This window comes from Dipodomys merriami, unplaced genomic scaffold, assembly GCF_024711535.1.
Source record: "Dipodomys merriami isolate MVZ:Mamm:240054 unplaced genomic scaffold, mDipMer1.0.p SCAF_14, whole genome shotgun sequence".
NCBI classification, from domain to species: Eukaryota; Metazoa; Chordata; class Mammalia; order Rodentia; family Heteromyidae; genus Dipodomys; species Dipodomys merriami.
In genome coordinates, this window is record NW_027202715.1 from 33,949,324 (window position 1) to 33,975,693 (window position 26,370).

A 26,370-nucleotide genomic window follows, 5' to 3' on the forward strand; every position below is an offset into this window, starting at 1 on the left:
TTACAAATTAAAAACAATACCAGTCAGGTTGAAGCATAAAAACTGCAACCCATTCATTAACATATTTAACTTCGCTTTTGTGCTATATTCAAATAATTTTGCAGTCTTCTGATTTATTTATTTATTTATTTTTTTGTCGGTCATGGGGCTTGAACTCTGGGCTTGGGCACTGTCCCTCAGCTCTTCAGCTCAAGGCGCGCGCTCTACCACTTGAGCTACAGCGCCACTTCTGATTTTCTGGTGGTTTATTGGAGATAGGAGTCTCACGGTCTCTCCTGCCCGGGCTGGCTTTGAACCGCGATCCTCAGATCTCAGCCTCCTGAGTAGCTAGGATTACAGGCGTGAGCCACCAGCGCCCGGCTCTTCTGATTTATTTTTTAAACAACATTATTGTGATATAACCCACATGTCATTCAATTAATCTTTTTCAAGTATACAATGCAATGGCTTTTAGTGGAATTATGCAAGGATCACCATGACCAATTTCAAAACATTTTCATTACCACAAATAGAAACCTCAAACCCACCAGCAGTAACTCCTAATTTCTACCCAATTCTTAGCTTTAGAAAACCACTAAAATATTTTCTGTTTCTAGAGACTTCCTTACATTTTCTTACATTTTCACATATCTGTGGTTTTTTGTAATTAGCTGTTTTCATTGATCATGCTTTCAACTTTGATGTGTTTTGCACATTATTCTCTCTCTCTCTCTCTTTCTGTGTGTGTGTGTGTGTGTGTGTGAGAAATGGGGCTTGAAATGGGGCTTCACACACTTGCTTAGCTTTTTTTGGTACTCTACCACTTGAGCCACACCTCAAATTCTAGAATTTTGCTATTTTATTGAAGATAAGAGTCTCTCAGATTTGTTTACTGGGCTGGCTTCAAATTGGAATCAGCAGATCTCCGCATCCAGGTGTAAGCCATTAGAGTCTGGTTATGCTTAATTCCTTTTGATAGCCATGTAACTTTCAGTGCATGAATATGCACCTTGTATTTATACATTAATTGGTTGGCGGACATTAATTTGTATTTTGATTTTTTTGTATATATAACATTGCCAAGAGTTTATAAGCAAGTGTATGGATGGATGTCTAAGAGTGGAGTTATCTGTTTGAATTCATCTCACTTTCTTGCTGGTTGTCCTAGCTAGAACATATAGTACACCATTAACTAGAGGTGACAAAAGAGATAACCTTATCTTGTTCTTGATCTTAGCAGAAAAATGTTCAGTCTTTCAACATTGATGCAAGATAGAAGTTTTCAGAGATGCCCTTTCTTAGTTTGAATGTTTCTTTTGATTTCTGATTGGTTGTTTGTTTGTTTTGTATTATGAAAAGTTGATGAATCTTCTTAAATGCAGTTTCTGCATAACTCTGTGGTGTCATTTTTTTGTTTGTTTGTATTTGCCTATCTCTTCAGGTCTCCAGGTGGTAGGATTTCTATTCCCTTAAAACTCTGACAGGTGAAGGAAAGAGCACCGATCTTCAGTTTGTTTCATTTTTTTGGTAAGTGAAAAAATTGGAATGAAGAATTCCAATATTTGTACATGTTAGAGCTAAAACAGAAGTAGAAAAGTTTCTAAAAAGAAAGTGTAAAAAAATAGTTACATAAAAAGATTAGGAACCAGGACAGCATGAAGCTTGCTTACAACAGCACTGGAATCATGACAATGTCAGGGCTATGCCTTGAGAATTCTGAAGAAAAGTCTTATCTAAACTAAAATTCTATAATCTGACAAACCATCCGTTGGTTATAAGGGTAGAATGAAAATATTTTAAGAAATCTTTAAATGTTGCCTATCAATTTACTTTGTAGCACAGACTGGTCTTAAATTTGTAATACTCCTGCTCCATTCTCATAAGTGCTGAGATTATAGATGTGTGTCACCCTGCCCAGTGGGAGAAAGTTTGGTGTCAAATGATTAATGTTTAAAAGAAGACAAACCCTCATGACTTAGCTGAGAGCTAGAAAGAACAACAACATAGCATTTGTGAGCCAGGTGCCAGTGGCTCAAGCCTGTAATTCTAGCTATTTGGGAGACTGAGAAGGAGACGATCACAATTCAAGCCCATCCCAGGCAGGAAAGTTCATAGAACTCACCTGGGTGCAGTGCCGCATACCTGTAACCCTAAGCTATGTGAGAGACTCAGAATGGGACGATGATGGTTCCAGGCTTATCTGGGCAGAAAAGTCTGCAAGACTTCAGCTCAACAAATGGAAGCTATATGTAGTTGCACACACCTGTCCTCCTAGCAATGATGGGAAGCCTAAAAGAGGTGAATCTCAGTTTCACCACAAGCCTGGAAAGGAAATAAGATTCTTCTAGTTCAAAACCAGCCAATGAAAAGTGGGACTAGGAGTAGGGAATCTGCCTACTAAATGAAAGGCCCTGAGTTCAAACCACAATACTCTTACACACAAAAAATACTCTTTGGGGTTTATGATGTGATGAGTAGCTATCATTTAAAAATGGTGATCAGTACTTAGTATATGGACCCTGAGGTACTGGAACCTATGGCTTTGAGCTCTGGGAACATCCTGGGACACCATGATGAATAAAGTGGACATGGTCTCGGGGGACCCTGAGCTCCTCACAAATGTCTCCTCCATTACTGTCTTATTATTACAATATTTTCATTGTGGCTTTGGATTTAAATAAATTCCTAATGCAAATTCCCCCTCAAAACATTGAGTTACCTTAATTAATTCTAGTTTGGAATGTTTAGTGTTTATTTGTTAAGAGTAAAAGAAAAGAGGCAAAGATTTTAATGCAAATTTCCTTTTTATTTTTGTATTGCAAGTGATGAAGACTTGTAAAGTAGCCTTTTAAAGGGCTCTACATAAATGCTTCCACTGTATCACCTGTAGATACATTTTAGAAAATGAAATAGAACTCATGAGAATAAGTTCTTGTGGCTTGGCTGAAGACAAAACATTCAACATATCATATAGAGATTCATTTTTTAAAAGTGCATAAACTTGTGTTCTGGAAATTATTAAATGACTCAGATCATGATAAAGGTATCAGTAATGAAGATTCAAGTGAACAATCCAAATAAAACTGTTGCATGAAATGAGTGGCATACATTACTAAATTAATATTATTTTACACGAGCTTGATTTTAAATATATAAGTGAATTAAATTAAGTATTCTAAGGAAGATAAATTAGTTACCCAACTGTTTTCCCCCAACGTCTGTCTTTCATTTTTACTGAGGAGGTAGCGAGGACCAAAGCAAGGTGAATTTGTTCCAGCAGAAAAGCTAAGACCACACATCCCAAACCATCTGACAAAGGGAATGCCTAGACGCTGTCTTGATTACCTATAGGTTTATGTATTTCATATCTATCTCACCAGGGTAGAAGCCTAGTAAGAGAAGGGGCTTGCAGCCCTGTTCTCAACTGAAGGCATCCTGAATGCTGCCACGTGTCTCTGATGTCATACCTATGATGCCATCAAAATGAACAGATGGAGAGTGGATGAGCACCTTTAGACCCGGAAAACAGTGCCTGAAGTAAGTCTTCCTCATCAATTTGTGCTTGGTTTCTGATCACTTGGAGGAATTCTGTCTTAGCAAGAATTTCTCTCTCTTGCAAGGGTGAGATCTGCTACTGAAAAATTTCCTACTAGTGACTGGACTCACAGCACAGGTGTAGCTGTGAGTAGTTTTCACCACCCTGAAAAATTTGCCAAGATTCCTATGACCATCTTGACTATGCAAAAAACATGGTCCATGATACAGCAATTAGAGGATGGTACACTAGAGGAAATAAACCCCAGAATGAAACAGTGCTATGGGCTCATTAGTGCAATAACTGCTTTATTCATTCACCTCAAGACTCACTGCTGTCCTGTCACTTTCTGGCTTCCCTTTACTTGAAACCTTTTGATGGCTTCCCATGGACTACAGAGAAGTTCACAGTCTTTAGTATGGAATACAAGGCCTTCCATAGGTGGGCTGCTTTTCTCTTTTCCAGTAGCTGGTCAGACTCTCATCACCAAGCAGGTGGACTCCAGTTCCTTCCCTCAGAGCTTCTGTGCACTCAGCTTGGTCTGACTGGGAAGCCCTCCCCTCCTGGCCCACTTGGCAGTCCCTGGTCATTAGTAAGGACTCCACAGAACTCTCCTATTTCCCTTCTCAGGGATAATGTGGACTGAAGTGTCCACATTCCAGTGGAGCCCCTGTCCTCCCTTGTAGACTTCCCATAGAACTGGCCCAGGACTGCTCCTAAACTTTCCCACCACTCTTATCATCTTCTACTTCCCTCTCCCCCACTAGACTCTTTACAGATCCTCAAACGCCATTCCCATTGGCCTGGAGTGGAAAGATATTTATTACCAGTATTTACAGTGTTTTCAACTTCATTTACCTCTGTTCAGAGACCACCTCTGATGACAGGCTGAAGCTGACTTTGAACATCCTAACCAAATAAATTCCTCTCCTTCATATTTCCCTAAATAGAATTATTTCCTTTCGAGCTTAGCTTCCTTTTTATTTTCCTCCCTGTAGCTCTAAGCTGACATTATGCTATACATCTAATCATGTATCTGTCTTCCCTTCTATAACATAAGCTTGAGATTATGGAACTTCACTTTGTTAACTAGTGTATTTGCAAATAGATAGATGAATGCTGCTTGTTGGACTCACTGTTACACATTTTGGTTTGAGATTTTGTCTTCCTCTGCTGGATACAGAGGTTGTATACTATTCCTTAGTCTCTATCTCCTTCCTGGTACTTTGTGTGTGTGTGTGTGGGGGGGGAAGGAGGTGTGTATGGAAGGGGGCAGCTCCAGGCCTCATGCTTGCTAGGCACATAGTCAAAACTTGAGTTCCATTTCAGCTTTTTGCCTGTGTTATTTTCAAAGTACAGTCTGCAATTATTCCTGTGCTGGCCTAGGCTAAAATGCTATTGGGCTTCCTCACAGCTTGGGGTAACAGGAGTGTGCCACTGTGCCAAGCCACTGGCTTACCACAGAGCTAGGATAACAGGCACATATTACTGTGCCTAGCTGGAGTCTCATTGACTTATTTTTGCCCAGGCGAAAGTTTATGAGTACAGGCTGGCCCAGAACCATGATTCCCAAGTCTCTACCTCTCAGGTAGCTAGGATTACAGGCTAGAAGCTCAACACAGAATAACTTCTTAATAATGACTGGATGATATCAAGTATAACAACCCCAAATATGCAATATTTCTAATATCCTCTTTTCTGAAATGCTCAGGTCTATATATAGTTTAAAATTCAGGATCATCCATTACTTAGTAATCTTATAATCAAATGCATTGCTAGTTCTCCAACAACATATATGAAAAATCCTAATACTTCTGATAAATAATGTTCAAGTCAGCTTTTGCTGTGAAGTGGATTATCAAGGTTACTTTGAAGAGCTTGAGATTTTGAAATGGTGGGTAAGGAGCTTTGGATATGAGTTAGCATGTGGAGATCTGTGATCTTCATGATAAAATAAAATCCCCACACTCTAAAAGGTTAGAAATCACTGAGTAGTTTAAATCATCTGGGTCTATACATTCATACTTTTGATTACAGTAAATATGAATGGAGCATTTGCTATGTGTCAACTCTTGTACTAAACTCTTCCACTATGGATATAAAACTATAATTTGCTCTATTATTTATAAAATTATAAAATTATAATTAGCCCTATTATTTTACAGATGAGGAAAGTGAGCTTTACAGAAACATTTAACCACCTGCCTGCACAGCTGGATCCAAACTGAAGTTGTGTCACAATAAAAAGCCATGCTCTGGACCACCCAAATGTCCTAATGCCATATAGCACCATACAAAAATTTTTCAGCCTTGCCAAATTTCTTTGTGATTCAGAATCTAAAGGAAGCCAACATCCGACTGATATTTTTATAATGGAATAATATATTTCCTCAGCTGAGCTGGTGTTTTTCAGTGTGTAATGACAGATCAAGTGATTCCAGGTAGTTAAATAACAACAGTCATGCTAACTTAACCTGATTTTTTTTGCAGAACCATGCTTTGTAGGTTCAAGGTCTGCTGTTCCCTGGTAGAAGAATGGGCAAAGAGACCACCAAAAGGCACTAGTTATACATAATGTATTTTTAAAAGAACACCTTAGTTGCTTTAATTATTTTAAAGTGAGGCAGAAGTTGCTAGGATATATTTCTGATGAGCAAATTTTGAAACTCCTTCAGACTTACCAACTATAGCAGTGATAACTTGGCATTAAGGAGTCTAATGTAGAAGAGCAATACATCTAATTTTTTAAAAAAAATCCCACATAGGGCTGCAGTTTCAAGTGAAGAACATAGTTTTGGACCTTACCACACTTAGAGGGTCACGTTATGTCCTGTAGAGCAGCAAAAACACAACACACAGTCATTTTACAACACACAGCAGATAATATGAAAATGAGGATCAAGAAACAAAAATAGCATCTACACTAAAAACATCACAACAAAAACAGACTTTATTTCAACCAGACAAGTGAATTCTTCAATTAGCATCAACTTCTTCAAGACTCTAAAGATATGGCAATTAAAGATGGTGCTTAGAAGGCAGAGAAGAGAAGATTTTGCAATTGTATTGCCTTAAAAAAAACCCTTTTAAGGGTTTGCTCAACCCAAAAGATCATTAGATCTCATGTGTTCCCTATATGTACAAGACTCTCATTTAAAAGTTACCCACTAGTCTTAATGGAATCTTTAAAAAGGAAAAAAATTAAAATAAAATGATAAATGGATAAATAGATACATAGGTCATAAATTTCTTTTTAACTTTTAGAGTTTAGGATTAAACATAAAACAACAACAAAATTTTTAATATTATTGTTTAAGATGCCTTTTTACAAAGCTCCTAGGTACATACATGTACAAAACAGTTATTACCACCTGGTACCTCAATCCATGACATCCTATAATTTGATTTTGGTATAAGGATTTCCTTCCATTCATATTGTATACATGAATAAGCACATTTCACCATGAGAATATTTCAATTTAACATTACATAGCATAACACATATCTAAATGAAACATTGTATTTGTAAAGAATAACATTACAAATAAATTTCAACATTGTATAAACTCAAGTCGATAACCCTTTTCAGAGTCTTCTTTTCCTGGGTTCTTTTGAGAGCTTTCGATATGTGTTGAACTTTGCATTGAGTTGGTCAGCACCTTGATTGATATGAACAACGTCTTAAAAGAAGATTGTGGTTAGGAGAGAAGACGATTATTGGAGAACAAAAACAGTGATTAACTCTTTTTTCCATTAGACATTTGAACAGAAAGGACAGGAAAAAAAAGAGGGCAAACAAACAAATGTTCACAGTAAAACATGCCAGATTTGTAGTTTCATTTGAAACCAACAGCAAATCATGAAACGTCATGAAAAATATAAGTAAAGGTAACATCTCCTAGAGTAATTACTAAATGAAGCTAAAATTTACCACACTGATCAGTAAACCCCAGAAGAATAATAAACAGCACTTACATTGCGGTCCTTTTTAGATATCATACATTATTTTCAAACTTAATGCATAAATTGGTAAGTTTGGCCACACTGCACAATTTTTTTAAATACAATTTACAGAAAAACTCTTATATATCCCCAATTTTGAATCATAAGATTAAAAACTGAGAGTAAAAGATTAGCTAGAAGAATTGTAAATAATTTACAAATCCAGCAGGTTCATCTGCCATGATGGCTTGGCTTCCATCCGAAGGCGATTTCACCTTCTCTAGGTCAATTCTCCATCCTCACAGGAAGCTGTTATCTATCTCTACTACTCATCAGTCATTTTGAACAGCTCCAACAGGGCCCCAACTGCTCCAAAATATCCCTAGAAAACAATAAAAAGGTTCTGTAGGATTGTTTCTGAACCTTAGCTGAAGACCTATTACTTCTAATAATGCTAAGAAGGCTACCTCAGAATTCTATAGATTAAAGAAGTTGGTGATTCACACCTCTAATCCTAGTTATTCAAGAGGTTGAGATTTGAGGATGGATGTTCAAACTCAGGGCATAGAAAGTCCTTGAGACTCATTTCCAATTAAGCACCAAAAAGCCAGAAGTAGAGCTGTGGCTTAAGCATTAGAATACCATCTTTGAGCATAAAAACCTAAAAGACAGCACTCAGGTTCTAAGATTAAGCCCAGTATGAACACAAAATAAAATAAAATAAAAACACATGGCTCTGTGAAAATGCAAGGAAATTTTAGGAATTTCTGTCTTGGTATGTTGTGTTGCTATCTATACCAAAGTAGCTCAGACCAGTTGGCTTATAAACAATAGAACATTATTTCTTAGGTACGCAAGATCAGCTGTCCTGGCTGTAAGATCTGGTGGCAGAAGGGACAGACAGCTTTCTTGGGTCTCTTTTATAAGGATGTTAATCCCATTATGAGAGCCAGTCCTCATAATCTAATCATTTTCCAAAGCTCCACCTCCAAAATACCACAATTTGGGGGATTAAGGTTTCAATTTATGAGTTAGGGTAGGGAAGGACAGCAGGCAACTATTCAGTCACTAGCAATTGGTTCCCAGAGACTGGAGACTCTACCCCTCTGATGTTGGGTTAACTGAAGAGTGACTGCAGAGCCTGCTATGGATGTGCCAGAATACCTCATGATCTCAGTTGTTGCTACACCAGGGGGATGGGGAGAGAAAAGGACAGGAGAGGAGAAGACAAGAGAAAGGAAAAATAAGCAGTGAGGACTCCCAAGATCCTAAGGCCAAAGGAGTTAGAGAGCCACCAAACCAGTGTCTCCCTAAAGCTGTCTCTCCATAGTATTTCACAGATAGGTCTTCCTGAACCAAAGCGAATTCAAGAATATTAAGAACATTTTAAGAGACAGCTTCGAAAAGTTTCCTGGTCACCTACCTTTATGACCTTGGAAATGATTTTTCACTACTGACAGCTTCTAGGCTGTATTATCTGCATTAGGCCAAAAAATGTGAATGTAAGGATGCTGGACACCTTGCTAGATAAAGTAACTTGGAAATCTGAATTTTTTTAATTGCTAAATTTGGCAACTACAATGGACCAGAACAGTTACTTTCTTTTTTTCTTCTTAAATATTCCTTTCAACGTTATGAGGTTGTTGTGTTTTTTTTTTCAAACAACCCTTACATGGAGATGTCATTAAGAAGCAGATTGGGGGGGGGGGGAAGGGGTGGCTGCTCTGGTGGGAGGGAAAAAAAGTGAAGATTGTAGGACCTTATTCTACTCCATCCCCTAAAAGTTGTGGCACTGGTTTATGTGTGCTTTAAAAAAAAAGGTTGGGGAAGGGGGGAGAAGGCTTTCAGTATTAATATCTGTCACAGGGCCTTAACTATTCTTAACTATTTATACTTAAGTTCGTTTTTACCAGCAGTAGGTTTAGAACGCCAGGGCCTTCATGCCCATGCTCTGGTTCAACTTTCCTGCACACAGTTTTGTGCTCTACTATTTGAGCAACACCTGTAGTCCAGCTTTTGCTAGTTCATTGGAGATGAAATCTTATAGACTTCCTTACTTGGGCTGAGCTTTGAATCTTCAATCTTCTAGGTTTCAGCTTCCTGACTAGCTAGTAGTACATATGCTAGCCATTGGTGCTGAACATCTGTATTTCATTCTTAAAGGAAACCTCCATACCTCTATTGACAGTACTATACTTGCATTCCCACTGACATCTTCCTTCCTTCCTTCCTTCCTTCCTTCCTTCCTTCCTTCCTTCCTTCCTTCCTTCCTTTCCTTTCTTCCTTCCTTCCAACTACTTAACTACCAGTCCATTTCTGAATAAAGCTTCCACAGTTTTTCTTTTTGAATACATGCAAAGTTGAAATGGCACCTTTTCTACTTGTTAAACTTTAAAATTAGGAGAACTGTTCAGACACACTAAGATAGACTCCACATAGGAAATTTAAGTTTGTGTAAGCTCAACTTACCTCATGTTCCAAAAATAAAGCTTTCAGCTGTCCTTTGGACCAAAAATCCATGGCATATGCAAGTAGCTTCATGGAAACCATATTGATTCTGAGAAAGTTCCCAACGAATACAACTCTGTCAATCTTCTGGGGAAAAACAAAGGTAAAGAACAACAATTGAATCACAGCATAAAATTAGTATCTAGGAAAGACTCAGTGTTCTGTATGTTACCATGTAGAGCCTTGTAAGCAAATTTTAAGTAGAACTATTACAGTATCTGCCAAACAAAGTTGAGCAAACTGATGGTGCATTTCACAGAAATAGGAGGGTGAGATTTTGGTTGGACAAAGCAGTAACTGACATTGGGTTAGTTTATGATGCTTTGTAAGACTGCATTTGAATCTGATATGAAATTCAGCTGCATACACACACACACACACACACACACACACACACACACACACACACACACAGAGTAACTAGAGTTCAAGTTTGACTGATTTCTTTTGCAATTCCAACAACAACCCCCCATCTGAAATATAAAATACTGTTCTACCAACTCATAAATGAAACAACTATTGCATGGGTTTGTTCATAGAATGAGTTTGAGATATAAAAAAGAAATAATACTCCATCTCTGCCCTCAGAAAATATGGTACAATAACCTGTTTGATCACCATATGGGCTAAATCATGGTAACAAAAATATATTTGTGTATTTGCCACCATGGACAGATTTGCATTCTGAACGTACATTTACAGACATTCTGATCCTATCCTGACCATGTAGCCATGCTTCAAATCTCATAAGTTTCTAGCTCTAGTGCCCTAACAACACTTCCCATTCCTGGGAATATTTCTTAACTTAAGATGGAGCTCAGCTTGTCTACTGCAGGGGCTTCTCACAGAGCACAGAGCTGACTGCCGTGGTCACTTATCAAAGGCAAGGAGTCTTTGAAGTTGCTTAATCTTTCAGGAGACATCACAATCTGGAATATCACCTTTTAACTATCTCTTTTTATAAAATAAGTTTTTTATTGTGAAAATACTGTACAGAGGGGTTATAGTTACTTGAGTAAGGTAATGAGTACATTTCTTATCAAGCATTGTTGCCTCCTCCTTTGTTTTTCCCCTATCATCCCTTCCCTTCCACCTCCTCAACTACACTCCCCCCCTTTCCTCCCCACCTAAATTGTAAAGTTTGTTTTTTCCCTTCCCCTCCCCAAGCTATCTCAAGTTTTAACAATGCATGTTCATGATGCCATTAGCTATTGAAAATTTTCCACTGATGAAGGAGTTGGGGACTAGTTATAATAAATTTCCATTAAACAAAAAAGAACTATAGCTAAAAGCTGCCCCGAATAAGAGGTTCAAGGAATATCCAAGGTAAGAAATTCAGATTAAAGAGAAATTTCATTAAATTTAGAGTCTCTAAAGTAGAACCTGCTAAAAACACAGTCTTGAATTACCCTGGTAGAAAGCCAGAAGAACTGATGTTCAAAGATGATGAGCATTCCATGTTTCAAATAAGTTCCAGGTGGGCAAAAATGCAAAATGACCCCTTCTCAAAAGAAAATCAGACTAGAGGAAAATATCAATTAAAAAATACTGAGTCAAAAACATAGTCCTCTGCATCCATTAAAATTCATTTATTTATTCAAAAGTCAAACATTTATTCAAGGGGAAAACATCGCCACAAAATTCCAAGTGGGAAACAATAATTACCTATCAGTACATATCAAATAAAATGAATTTGTTACCTAAGTAATAAAGAATTGCTTAATGTCAGATAAAAAGACCAGTAATCCAATAGAAAATAGATTTTTTAAAAAGGTAAATAGATTGTTCACATAGGCAAAAGGGAAATACTAGTGTGATTAAGTCTAAGAAAACACCTAACCTCTCTTATATTAAGGTGCAAGTTCTTACCTATAAGATTGGAAAACAATGCTGCAATAAACATAGCTGTGCTGGTAGCTTTAGTATGGTCTTGTTTGTGATCATTTGGGTAAATGCCCAAAAGTGGGATTGCTGGGTCATAGGGGAGCTCTATGTGGAGTCTTTTTTTTTTTTTGGGTCCGGTCGTGGGGCCTGAACTCTGGGCCTGGGCGCTGTCCCTCAGCTCTTCAGCTCAAGGCTAGCACTCTTACCACTTGAGCCACAGCACCACTTCTGGCTTTTTTCTTTTTGCTTATGTGGTGCTGAGGAATCGAACCCAGGGCCTTAGGCATGCAAGGCAAGCCCTCTACCACTGAGCCACCTTCCCTGCCCCTCTATGTGGAGTCTTTTGAGGAACCTCCATACTACTTTCCAAAGTGGTTGAACAAGTTTACACTCCCACCAACAATGCAGTAGGGTTCCCTTCTGTCCACATCCCCTCCAGCATCTGTTGTTGTTAGAGTTCTTGATTATAGCCATTCTAACTGGGGTGAGGTGGTATCAGTGTTGTTTTGATTTGCATTTCTTTTATGGCTAGAGAGGTTGAACATTTCTTCATGTGTCTATTGGCCATCCTTCTTTCCTCTTCAGAGAAGTTTCTCTGTAAATCTTTAGCCCACTTATTTATTGGGCAGTTGTTTCTTTGAGGATTTGCAGCATAGCTAAGATATGGAACCAACCCAGATGCCGCTAAGTAGATGAATGTATCAAGAAAATGTGGTATATATACACAATGGAATTCTATGCCTCCATCAGAAAGAATGACAGTGCCACATTTGTTAGGAAATGGAAAGACTTGGAAAAATTATATTAAGTGAAGTAAGCCAGCCCAAAGAAACATGGGTCCCATGGTTTCCCTTATTTGCAATAACTAGTATATGTCTGAGACAAGCAGAAAAAGGTCAGGTAAGTTGATGTTAGGCGAAATATACCCCAAGATAAGGACTCAAATGTTTTATCTTTCTTGCTATTGTTTCTAATATATTTATAAGGTAATATTTTTTGTTGCTTTGTATGTCCCTCCCCCATGGTATAACCCCTGTATTTGATGTTGGTATAATTTGTGGAAGGGAAGGGAAAAAACAAATTGTTTAAATAGGGATACAGGTGGACCCACTGCAACCATGAGATGTATAAGACACTATGTCAAAAAATGAACTTTACAACTCTGGTGGGGAGGGGGAGGTAGCTGAGGAGGTGGGAGGGAAGGGATGGTAAAGGGAAACAAAGGAGGAGACAACAATGCTTGATAAGAAATGTATTCATTACATTGCTCATGTAATTGTAACCCCTCTATATGGTATTTTCACAATAAAATAATATTAATAGTTTTTTTTTAAAAAAGATTGGAAAAGATCAGCTGGGTGCTGGTGGTGGCTCACGCCTGTAATCCTAGCTATTCAGGAGGCTGAGATTTGAGGACTGCAGTTTAAAGCCAGCCCCGGCAAGAAAAGTCGTGAAACTCTTATTCCAGTTAACCACCAGAAAACCAGAAGTGGTGCTGTGGCTCAAGTGGTAGTGTTCTAGTCTTGAGCTGAAGAGCTGAGGGACAGTGCCCAGGCCCAGAGTTCAAGCCCCGTGACTAACAAAAAAAAAAAAAAAATCAAAAAGCTTGACAAACTTCTTGGGAAAAACTTTTAATTTTATATTTTGCTTGATGGGAAAATAAATTAGAACCACCTTTATGTAACAAATTTTATAATATCTGCAAAAAGTACAACTAAAATATCCTCTGACTCAGCAATTTCCTTTCTGGGAATTTATCCTATCATACTAGTATTTGGATAGAAATACATGTGTAGATATTTATATACTCTATATAAATAGACTGCAGCCTTTTAATACAGTAAACACTTGAAAAAAGGAAATACTATTAGAAAAGCAATCAAATCAAGCACAGCACATTTATGTTAGGATGCTAGAGGACTATTAAAAATGATGTTATTCAGCCAGGTGCCAGTGGCTCATACCTTCAAGCTTAGCCACTTAGGAGGTTGAGATTTGAGGACTGTGGTTCAAAGCCAGCTGGGCAGAAGTCTCTGTGAGACTCTTTTCTCCAATTAACCACACACACACACACACACACACACACACACACACACACACACACACACACAAATGTGACTTAGATTGCCAAGGATGGTCTCTATATATTATGTAAAAATGTAAGGCAATATATTTGGTGTTGCATATTGAAACATATGTAGACTGATAAAGAGAAGGAGGAGAAGGAGGAAGAAGACAAATAAAGCATTTGCATATGTGAGAACAAATCATAGTAACTGTTTAGTCTGAGATGATAGTTATGTGAAGGTTCTCTAAATACTATTCTCCTTCCTTTATGGGTACTTACAAATTTTCATAATAAAAGCCTGATAAAGTACAATATAGAACAGCATGTAGAAGGTGAATTGTATGGTTTGTGGATTATATCTTGGTAAAATTGAGTTTGCTACCTTTAAGAAGATATATTTATTCTACATTGCATACAGCATATGATACTACATCTAGTAATAATAATACTTAAAAAACAAAACAAGGGCAGCCTTATCTAGTAAGGTTCATGAAGAGCAGGGTGAAACTGGTGGCTCATTTCCTTGTCTTTCCTCGTCCTTTCCCAGGTCTTTTAAATTCTATTTAGAATTTTATCTATTGAAAACCATAGATAGTATGATTTAAAGTTATGAGGAAGCATTTCCCAGCATTCTGAATATGCTAACAAAATGTTTAGACTCAGTATGTGGTACCCCAGAGTATGAAATGGGTAAAATCTAAGATTTCAACAACAGAAAAGGTAGAGCCTTGGTTACTGCTCTCTCAGGGAAATACAAGGCTGCCAGTCGCTGGGAGCTTGCACAGATGCCTCATCCAGACCCTGAGATAGTGAGTGAGTCCTTTCATTCATAAACACCATAGGAACATATAAAGTAGTTGCTCAAACCAGCATATAATATGGCTACATTTTGAAACAGTGAAAAATGTCAGATATCCTCTCCTAAAGGGATTATGGTATCTGTGAAAAGATTTGCTGGCTCATTAGAGCAGAATGCAAGGCAGAAGGCAGCTCTGGGGAAAGTAGGGAAAAGGTTATCTATTGCTCTGTGTGGCAAGGGTATTGCCATGTAACTGACCTTTGAGAGCTTGGAACTATATGGCCAACTATGCACATACTAGTTCTAGGGCTTGTTTGGCTACTTGGAAAAGAAACACTCTTTAAAGGTTAATGGTAAAAAATAAACCCTTGGTGAAAATGGATCTCATGATCAACGTGGACTTTGAACAGTCACCTCTCTAGAATACACTTCTGTCTGAGTATCAGCCTCCCATTTAAATTCCATCTGGACCAGAGACTTCCAGAAAAGTCAAAGTTACTCCATTCTGCATCCTAAAAGGTAGTGTCTTTTTTATAATGCCAAAGCTCAAAGGCAGAGCCAATTATATTATATTTTATATATAATATAATAACATATTATATATAATGTAATATATAATATATATAATGACTCACAACCTCAATATTCCACTATTTAGCTTAGAGGAGCCTCAAAGGGGTTTAAATGATCTCTAATGTTGTTTCTTGATCTGAATTGTGATGCTATACCTGTGTTTTTGTACGAAAGTCCACTAATTGTACACTAATATTTCATCTCTCTTTTATAGGTATGTCATATTTTTATTAAAGATATATAGTTCAAAACTCCATTACTGATCTACTTCGGCTCTTTAATACTTTTCCTATTATTTATCCTATGCTCCAACTATTTTTTCCTATCTTCCTCATAAAGGTCAGAGTGAGAGACAGTTAATTGTTTTACTTTATAAGTCATATTTCAGAAAAGAGTTCTCTTTCTCCCATATTGTAATGTTTCAAAACTTCTTAATAAAGCTTTGTTACCAGCTCCACCCCTTCTTATGCCTGGAACTTTGGCTGGCCTTGGCTGTAGCGAGCTCTCTGTGCTTTGATAGCCCTGTACAATGCTGCTTGAACTCCATGCCACAAGGCAACACTGTAAAGAAGCTGAAAGCAAAGAGAAGATCTAATATTGCAAGTGGAAACATTTTTATGTGCAGTGATTTGCAAGGATGAATAGAACTTTTCTCATTTTGGTGGGCACAGGCAGAACTGATGGTTAAGAGAGGCTATTCTATGGGTTGGAATTTTGTTTACATTTGTTTTCATCCTGTGTCTACTTAAAAAATGAAAAACATACTCCTCCTTCCTCCCAAAACACCTCCCATTCTATGAGGTGTGACTATGTAATAAAGGATAGGCGTCTCAAGGATATGTACTTTTGAAAGAGTCGCAGGTTCCACAGTACCGGGGGTGATGCATGAATAACACACAGCTTTCCTGGGTTAAGGCCTTACCTCATTCAGTGCACACATCCGAGCAATGGAGCCAATGTTGTTGGTGATGGTGACCAGTGTGGCTCGGGCGAGGTCTTCCTTGCTGATGGAATCTCGCTTTTCTTTACTCATCATGTTGCCAAAACTATGTTGGAAATATTAGTGAGAGTGTTCAGAAGCATCCTCAGCAGGATCCACACTTCCACCAAGGTACTGTGGAATGCTCAAATGGCCTGATTTTGCTACCATGGTTTATAAGCAGATAGGATTACTGTATGGATGGCTACCTGCCCCTTTCTTAACAGGGACAAAGTAGTATGACTATTCATGGGGAAAGTTTCTCGATGTCTCTAGATCTGGACAAGAATGGAACAAGGGAAACTGTTGTAGTTTTCCAGAACCTTCTTTCAAAGTTGCCTTATTTTAAGCACAAGCATGGAGAGCCAAATGTCTCAGTGCTTCAATTAAGGACAAGAGATCAAGTGTGAGATCTACAAAGATAGATATTTGTACCAGGCTGCAGGCTGGTGGGTTGCTATTTTAAAAATTAAGGATAATAACAATGAAATGAAGGCCAGGATGGAGAGGCTGCCTCATGTTCAATCACTACAGCTCCTCGCTACTTTGTCTCTACCTTGATGCTACAGCAGATCCTTGAAGGCCAAATCGTTCATAGTCTCCTCCGTAAATGTCCTTCACCAGCTTATCAACATTGGTGCTGTCGCCTTTAGCTGCCATTTCCAGAGCTTCTTCAAAGGTCTCACAACCAGTCAGCAAGCAACATAGGCCTAGGAATGTTCCACCTCCAAGACTAAAGGAACAACAAGGTTCATTTTTTTAAATTTTATCTTAAGATACTCCCATCCAAGTCCCCAACTACATTAAAATCATTGATATGAATTAAGAAAAACAAAAACAAAGCAAAGAGGCACTTCTATTGAAGTGCTAGAGTGCAAAACAGCTTTAGAGTTAGATTGTAGAAGAGGGCAGAGATCAAAATTGATCCTGAAGGGAAACTTGCCCTTAAATTTGAGAACAAAACAAGAAACACTCTCACTGATTTCCGTTGTGAGACCTTCAGCTAGCCGCTAACCTGTCTTCCTACCTATGACAAGGGGCCAGATCATGATCTCTTTCCTTTGGATGGTCTAAAGCAGCAAATTACCATTATAACACCACAGGCAGCTGAAAGCAAATATTAAGTAAAAGAAATTGTACTTAGTTCACAAGTATGGAGCCAAACCATCCAATGACAAAACTGACTCTTCTGCAAAGAGCCAGCCTGAAGGCTTCCTTTTCACTGACTTTTCTTCTCCAGCAGAGCAAATCTTATACAAGATTTTTGTTTCGTTTTTGTTTGGGGTGAACTATTGATTTATTGGATAGTGATTTTTTTTCTAGCAGTCTTTTGAGAAAAATTGATGTTTTACTTACCACCAAATAGAAAAAGGTCACAAAATGGTTCTAATGCTTCAACTATGTTTTAGAAGCTTTCAGTTGTTTTTAGGAGACAAATCTTCTAAGCTAGGATTTGGGGCCCTAATTCAGAACTAATTATAGTAGCTGAGAATAACCACAATTGTGTATTCATATGAAAGTTGCCCAGTGAAAAGAAAAGCCAACCTCCTACCAGGGAAATCATAGCAGAAAATGGAGTTCTAATCCCTAAATTGTTGGACTAGGTTTCATTCTTTGTTTTCCATTAAAAAATAAATGTAATAGAACTAGCTGTTCAAGTCAATTGATCGGAGGCCCTAATAAGCCACTAGCTCTGGGAATAGAACTTGTGTTGGGGCATTGACTGTTAATTCTAAAGACAGAAAATCAAGTTGGGATATGGTTCTTTTGACATAAGAATATTTGGATATAATATTTTGATATAAAATATTTAAATATTTAGGGTATATTATTATCTATTATCAATGACTAGTAACAGATAGTTCTGTTAATTGCATCTACAGCAAAACTTTGTGTAATATTCTTAAACTGTGATTCTTACAGAAATACAGTCTTGATGGAAATGATGGAGTCTTTTTCATGGAAAATTATGTAGGTAGGCACCATTAGTAGCACCTACCTAAACTGTAGAAACAGAGCCATGAGGAAACAGAGTTCCACATTCAGTGCTAAACTGACAACTCAGACCAAAGGAATTCTGAATTCCTTCTAAGAACATTTATCTTAACTTACATTTACATGGCAAGTCATGCCAACATTGTTGGCTTCAGTCTACCATACAAAGTTTGTGTGTGTGTGTGTGTGTGTGTGTGTGTGTGTGTGTGTGTGTGTGTGTGTGTGTGTGTGTGTGTGTGTGTGTATGTGAGTGTTTTGTGATGCTAGGGATTGAATTAAGGATCTTGCTCATGTTAGGCAAGTACTCTGCCCACCACTTAGCTATATTCCTATTCCTGCTAGTGTGTCTGAATAGGGACACTTTTTGCGTTGGTCAGTGCTTTGATTTGTTTGTGCCTATATATTTTAGGAAAGAAATCTTTGCTTATATTTCTAGCTTCATAATATCTTTCATCCCTAATAAACTTTCTTTGAACATTAAGGACCATCTGAACCAACGCATTCAATAATCTACCCCAACTGTAGGCAATTTAAGAAATTGGCTGACTTAGAAAGAAGGTAATTCATCAACTGATGTGTTGGTATAAGTGAGAAAGGGCAAGTACAACTGGAAAATGACAGGTGATTCCAGATAAAGAGTCAAATGAGGAAAGCAAGCATGAGTTTGCACAGCTGGCACACTGCAGAGAAGAGGGAAGGATGCATGGTAACAGAAGAGCCAACAGTTTCCTAGTACTTTATTACCATCCTCAATCTGCCAACCATTACTTGATCACGTGATTTTCTTGCTCACCATCAGATATACATGTTTGTTTTGGCAGACACACAGTAAAACTCTTACTACACCAGACACCAAAATTGTGTTGCTAGACAAAGCCATTGATGAGCATCATCAGCTATCATTGTGATTTTAAAGAGAAGTAAAATAAATCTTCAGTAAACTCATCTTAGTTTTTCCTTTCAGTGCTGAGGATGGAACCCAGGACTATGCGCATTCCAGACAAAAGTTCTACCTCTGAACTACATCCCCAGCCCCAGTTACTCATTTTAGTAAGTAAGCTGTTGACAACTGGGGAACATTGGTCATTAATGAACACAGATGGGCATTACCTTTAAATAGGTTCAATAAAAGTGATGAGATATATTGTTACTTTTGCCAAAGGTTCTAGGTTCATTATATTTAAACAAATCAAATTCTAACAATGTCAGCTGTAAAATACATTTAAAAACACATTTAAAACAAAATTGAAAGAGTACTGTGGTAAAATAGCTTCTAAAAATATTCTAAAATGGGAAAATAGTATGTAACACAATAGGAAAAGCTATCAGTTCACAAGAGGAGTAGAAAATCTTGCTCTTATCAGTGATTCTCAAAGTGTGTTCCACTTGATGATGTTAACTGCAAAGTTTAGAGTTTATGTTGGAGGTTTTATAACTTGGATGGATCAAAGAGGTCTTTGAGCCCAGTGTAGCAACACAACCTAGAATCCCTGTTTTGGGAAGGCTGAGAAAGGACCATTGCAAGGATGAGGCCTGTTTGTACTACCTAGTGAAACCTTGCTCTGGAAGGGAGGGAAGAACAGAGGGAGGAAGGGAGGAAGGTAGGGAAGGAGGGAGGGAGGGAGGGAGGAAGGAAGGAAGTGAAGGAGAAAAGGAGGGAGGGAAAGATTTTTGACAAAACCACTCTGGTTGGGGGGTATCAAAAGCTCCATAGATTTGATGACTCAGTGCCCCTTCAGTAGCTTTAGCAGTCTCCAAAAGGGATTCCCATTAACACATTTCCCAAATCACTGGTTGATGTGAGAACCTATAAATATCCAGATAGAATTTGTTGAGGATTGAAGAACACTGGTCATTAATTGGCTTTTTATCAATAATTAGATTTTTATAGGGATTATTTCACATGAAAGAGAAGCCAAAGCCACAACTAATTCTTGGCAGCTATTCAAAATGACCCAGCTCCCTAGCTTTCCACCTGTTATATAACTGATGAAACAGTGAAGTTTTCATCAATGGAACTAATTGTGGAAATGTTTAGCTTCTTTTTACCTTGAGACTAGCTTTACCAACTCAATTACTCCTGGAAGAATGTCTATTGTATTATTTGTTTTTGATTTTTTTAAAAATTACTATACCATGATTAGGAGATTACTCTCTAAGTAAAAGCAGTTCCGGTGAAGTGCCCTGTCTCAGAATTCCTGAAAACGATGGGCTGAGTTTTGATTCATGGATAAACAAACAAGCTTCTGTACTGACACACAAAACCTCCTACATTCCATAACAGGCTTTAGTCACTGCGCACCTGGTTTCTCTGCAACATCATATTGATATTTGGGGCTTGCTAATTTCTTTGATTTTGGAGGAGCTGCTCTAGGCACTGTCAGATTTCAGCAGTATCCTCAACTTCATTGTACTAGATGCCATCAACATCCTACCTCCATGGATGGCAATCAAGAAATGTCTCTAGACATTGCCAAACATAAATTTATGTAGATCCATCACCAGTTGTGACAACACACTGAAAAACAGAAGTTCTACTTATAGTGTGATATTTCAGTGCCCTGAAAGCTTCTAAAAACAATAAGTACCAACAACCTGCATGACAGAAATGAGGATACCGAGACCTCGAAAAGTAACTTGAAGTCTTCAATCTACCAATAACAATGGTTTTACCAGGCACCTGGTGATTCACACCTAAAATTTATCCTAGCTACTCAGAAGTCTAGGATCTGAGAACTGCAGTTCAAAGCCAGCCCAAGTTAAAAAAAAAAAAAAAACGCAATCAGAAAAAAAGAAAAAGAAAAAAAGCTGATTAATTGTGGAGACACAATTCAGGTAGCAATGTATTAGCCATGGGTAAAAAATGCTGAGCAAGACACAATGCCCTAGTGCCCTGAGTTCAAGCCCCAGTACTAGTATACACAAACACACACACACACACACACACACACACACACACACACACACACACACACGTACAAAACAATATTTTCAATACCATATCCCAAAGTACATTCTAATGCCATTCATTCCTTAACTTGTTCCTCTAAAAATAGTGTTTTTGGTCCAATATGTTAGAGGAATACTTCATAACAAATGTTTCATTTTATTTATACTAGAGCTTCTCAAAAATATCTGACAAGGTGGGCACTGGTGGCTCATTCCTATAGTCCTAGCTACTTAGGAGATGAAGATCTAAGACAGTCCTCCTAGGCAGAAAAGTCCAAGAGACTCTTCTCTCCAATTAACCAGCAAAAAGTCAGAAATGGAGGTGTGGCTCACATGGTTGAGTGCCAGCCAGCTTTGAGCAAGAGCTTGAGGCCAGAGTTCAAGCTCCTCTACTGGCCCCAAAACAACAACAACAACAAAGAACATATTCAACACCAAGATTTACTATGCATTAATCATCAAGGAAGCAGCCTGATTGTGCGAACAAAGCGGTTCCTCTAATGAAAACCATGTTTACCTGGTCCCTGTAACTCTTTTATAGTTGTCCTTGGAGTACACTGCTAGAATGCTGACACCTGAGCCCATGTTAACCAGCAACATAGGGTATGGGTTATCAAGGCAGTATGGCTTTTTTTGACACAATTCAGGATTTGTGGGATTTTCAAAGTAGTAACATTCTGGCTTGCCATTGAAGCCCACAGAATCGACGTAAAGCAGACCCTGTATCAGGCAGTCCAGTTCATCCAGTTTATGGAGCTGTAGGTCAGCAATCTGAAAGAAAACAAAACCTTGTGAGATGCAATGGACTACCTTGGAGGAAGCCCCAAATTGGGCCATTCAATTTAAAAGAAGGAAGCATCCTACCCAGTTGTGGCATCATGCTGATAATCAGCCAATCTACTGTTAAATAGCTATATACAAGGGAGAAGATGGAGCTTTCCTGGTTGCTGGAAAAGGGCCTTTCAGTGTCTTTGATGGCTCTGAACCTATGAATGTAACCTTAGAAAAGCATCTTTGTAGATGTTAAAGATCTTGAAGAAACCATCTTAGATCATCTGGGTGGGCCTTAAACCCAACAGCTAGAGTCATTTTAGGGCACATACAGAAAGACACGAAAGACCCAAAGAAGACTGTGTGAAGATGAAGATGATCACCTAGGATCATTTTCTAATAATTAGGGTTTGTCAGACATGTCAACATGTATTTCCCAGACTCAAAACCACCATTTTGAGTCTCTGTTTCCACTTTTTGCATAGGGAATAGAAAATGTTTCCCTGAGCCACCTGCTAGTGGCTTAGGTCTGTAACTCTAGCCTCTTAGAAAGCTGAGATCTGAGGATCAAGATTCAAAGCCAGCCCAGGCAGGAAAGTCTGTGAGAGTCTAGGCAGGAGAGTCTGTGAGAGTCTTGTCTCTACAAACCATCAGAAAACTGAGAGTGGATCTGTGGCTCAACGTGGTAAGTGCCCAGGCCCTGAGTTCAAGTCCCGTGACTAACAAAAGAAAGAGAGGGAAAAATAAGAAAATGTTTCTCCCTTTTCTCCCCCTGGGTCTCTGTCTCTGTCTCCATGTTTGTCTCGTGTGTGTGTGTGTGTGTGTGTGTGTGTGTGTGTGTGTGTGTGTGTGTGTGTGTGTGTGTGTGTGTGTGTGTGTGTGTGTGTGTGTGTGTGTGTGTGTGTGTGTGTGTTTAATTCTATCTCTCCGTTTCTCTCTCTCTCTCCTGGTTCTGAATAATCTAGCTGAAGGTTGCCAATTCGCTTAACAGTCTTCTTTGCTCTCTATTAACCCTTTGCTTTGCCATTTAAAAAAACAACAAAAAAACCCAGAACGAATGAAAAAAAAGTCTTATCAATAGGTATCATTAATGTTTTTCTGTGGTAAAGATGCATAGAAAATAATGTTCACTGAGTGAACAACAAGCAAAGAACTACCAGCCAGCTACTCTCGGTTTTTGTTTGTTTTTGCTTGTGTTTTGTTTCTGTGCTGGTACTGGGGCCTGAACTCAGGGCCTAACTGTTATCCTTTACCTTTTTTGCTCAAGGCTGGTGCACTACCATTTGTGTCATAGTTCTACTTCCTTCTTTTTGGTGGTTAGTTGCAGATAAGAGTTTCACAGACTTTCTTGTTTAGGCTACTTTGAACTATGGTCCTCAGATATCTGCCTCATTAACCACCAGGCATGAACCACCAGAGCCTGTCTTTCTGTTGTCTTATCTTCATTGTTATAAAGGGTACTGTTTCTAGAGACTGGAAACAACCTAAACAATTATTATACTTAGATATTTTACTAAAGAAAATCATCTTCATTATAAAAATTACCAAGTATTACGTGAAAAAGATTTGACTTTGCATCACTAATCTGAATTTTCTATTTAATAAAGGTGACTGAAATCTCTATATGAAAAACAGAATTACTTAGAATAATGTAAGGTTGGTGGTGGAAATATTTTTGATACATGGAAATAAACACTCGAAATGAGGCTTGATGAATAAGTAAATATGACCCATAAATGATTCTTAATGACTTTTTTCTCCTAGTACTAGGGCTTGAACTCAGAGCCTTGTACTCAATTGAGCCACAGCTCCACTTCCAGTTTTTTTGCTGATTAACTGGCAATAAGAATCTCATGGATTTGTCTGCTTTGAACATGTATCCTCAGATTTTAACCTCCTGAGTAGCTAAGATTATAGCCATAAGCCAGGGCAACTAATGTTAATTCTTAGTAAGTAAAACTTTTGAATGAGATGCATATAGTTACAGATGTTTTAAGATAGGAATGTGATAGGTCCAGAACTCTCCTGATGTTTGAAAGACTATACTGTGACATATGGTAAATATCTTCCTGTGCTCCCAGATTCCACAGTCTTCCATTGCACTTACAGCACTGATGACAATCTGGCTTTTTTTCTGGTTCATTAGGGGCCCCTAAGGCCCATGCTAAATTCCTTTCTCTACTCAACACTTAGTAAAACATCTATTAAGTGAACATGGAAAGTTATACACCAACCCAATCTGAAAAGTGGCAATTTCATCAGCATTTTTAGGAACCACAAGTAAAACTTGCTTAAAAATTAATCAGAGTTTCACCAACAATATTGACAGAGTCAACATAAACATGGACAAAGACATAGTATGTCCAGATGGACATCCTGAAACTATACTGAGGAAAAAAAGAAAACACCTATGAAAGTAAATAAACTAAGCACCTTTGCTCTGAAAGAAGACATCATTATTTCACCTTTCCCCTCAAAATGATTTCCAAGTGCAACGAGCAAACAAACACCTCTTCTACACATTTTATTGAGGGACAGGTATTTTTGGATCCCCAAGGCTGAGCAGCCCTAGAAGGCTAACAAAGATTATTATCTTCGTCATCTTATTTATCTTTTTTTGTCACTGTTGTTCAGATATGTAGGAAAAAGAGGTACAGCCAAATTGCTACTTGGATTTTCAAGCAGGCCCTATGAAAATGAGAACAAGTTGGGAATTAAATCCCAAACTTTGTAGTTTCTTAGTAACAATGAATTGGGATTTGTAGAAAGCTTGCACCAGGTAAAGATTACAGCTAAGAAGAAACATTTTCTTTGGTCTGAGTTTTTTTTTTTTTTATATAATTGGGTCAAAAACTCATGCCTACAGATGACAGTAAGAAAACATAAAAGAGTAAGGCCCAGAACTAGGACACAAATAATAGAATAACGAGGACTGTGCCAACAGGACAACTACACACATTACAGTTCATCTCCAGCACATCATGTGGTCATGAGGGCTTGGAGTTGCCTGATGATCTTACTTTTTTGAAATTCAGATATAACGTAAACTTTTAATATGTTGGCAACTAATTAAATAGTTTTGGTTTATACATTGCAGGCCAAAGTCACTCAAACAAGAATGTGCATATCAGGGTTCTTAAACTTTTATGTATCAGAATCATCTTTGTTAAAAAAAAATACAGACAGACAGACAGACAGACAGACAGACACACACACACACACACACACACACGCACACACACACACACAGAGCTGTGCTTCATGACCCTAGTGTTTTTAATTGTGTTTCCAGTAATAACCTAGATGATGCTAAGGATGCTGGCCTCTGAATCACACTTCACATACTCTCCCCAATAGCTTGTATGAAGATGCTTTGGAAAGGATAATACAAGTGATTTATAATTACTATACACATGAGAAGTAAAACAACTTAGGTGCTCTTAGGAGAAGTTGAAAAACATTTTGAAATACTTCTAATTTGAACACTCATTTTTAGAGAACATACAGGGATTGCTTACATATTAAAATTAGAAAAAATTAGGGATCTTAAATACAGGCAGGCTAATTTCCAAAGGGTTTCCTTCTATGCTGTAGCTTAGTCTATCAAAAATACCTAACTAAATAAACAAAAATCATCCCAAAAGATAGAACCATCTCAAGAGGGTCCACATCTACTCCCTAGGAAGAGACTATAGACCTACCCCTAGCCAGTCATATCACTCACTTGCAAGAGAGAAATGAAGTACCAAAGCTGTTCACAGAAATGAGTAAAATACAAATCAGTATAATATATGATACTTCCCAAAGTGTTGCTTTTTTGTTTTTGTTTTTTGTCAGTCGTGGGGCTTGAAGTCTGGGCTTGGGTGCTGTCCATGAGCTCTTCAGCACAAGGCAAGTGCTCTACCGCTTGAGCCACAGCACCACTTCCTGTTTTCTAGTAGTTTATTGGAGATAAGAGTCTCACAGACTTTCCTGCCCAGGCTGGCTTTGAACCGCAATCCTCAGATCTCAGCCTCCTGAGTAGCTAGGATGACAGGCGTGAGCCACCAGCGCCTGGCCCAAAGTGTTTTTATGGGCCCTAGTTCAGTAAATCAACTTGGTAGTGGCAGAAAAGATTATTATAATCTGGGCATTTGTGGGCTCATACTGTTCAAGAGGCTGAGATTTGAAAAGTTAAAAGCAGTGGTGGGCAGAAAAGTCTGTGAGATACTTATTTTCAATTAAAAAGGTGTAGTTGAGGTTTGGCTTAAATGGTAGAGCATCAGCCTTGAGCAGAAAACAAAAAGCCAGGGAAGCCAAGTCCTTGAATTGAGCTCAAGGCCAGCTAGACCCTGTTTAAAAATATTTTTTAAAAATAAAGAAATTTGGTTTGGACTATGATATTAATA

The 26,370-nt window shown here is 38.1% G+C and overlaps 1 protein-coding gene across 4 annotated transcripts in view; it reads right to left on the reverse strand.

Annotated features, from left to right (window-relative positions):
- Positions 1 to 4,469: 4,469 nt before the first annotated feature.
- Positions 4,470 to 26,370, reverse strand: part of Pank1 (pantothenate kinase 1) — a 92,753-nt gene continuing 70,852 nt past the window's right edge. For all 4 annotated transcript variants that reach the window (XM_070021170.1, XM_070021171.1, XM_070021168.1 and 1 more), the window contains 5 exons: positions 21,729 to 21,982; positions 16,824 to 17,000; positions 16,211 to 16,334; positions 9,926 to 10,051; positions 4,470 to 7,838 (listed from right to left, as the gene is read on the reverse strand). In XM_070021170.1, the coding sequence (XP_069877271.1) occupies positions 7,782 to 7,838; positions 9,926 to 10,051; positions 16,211 to 16,334; positions 16,824 to 17,000; positions 21,729 to 21,982 (738 nt within the window). In that variant the 3' untranslated portion in view covers positions 4,470 to 7,781. The remainder of the gene's footprint in view (positions 7,839 to 9,925; positions 10,052 to 16,210; positions 16,335 to 16,823; positions 17,001 to 21,728; positions 21,983 to 26,370) is intronic.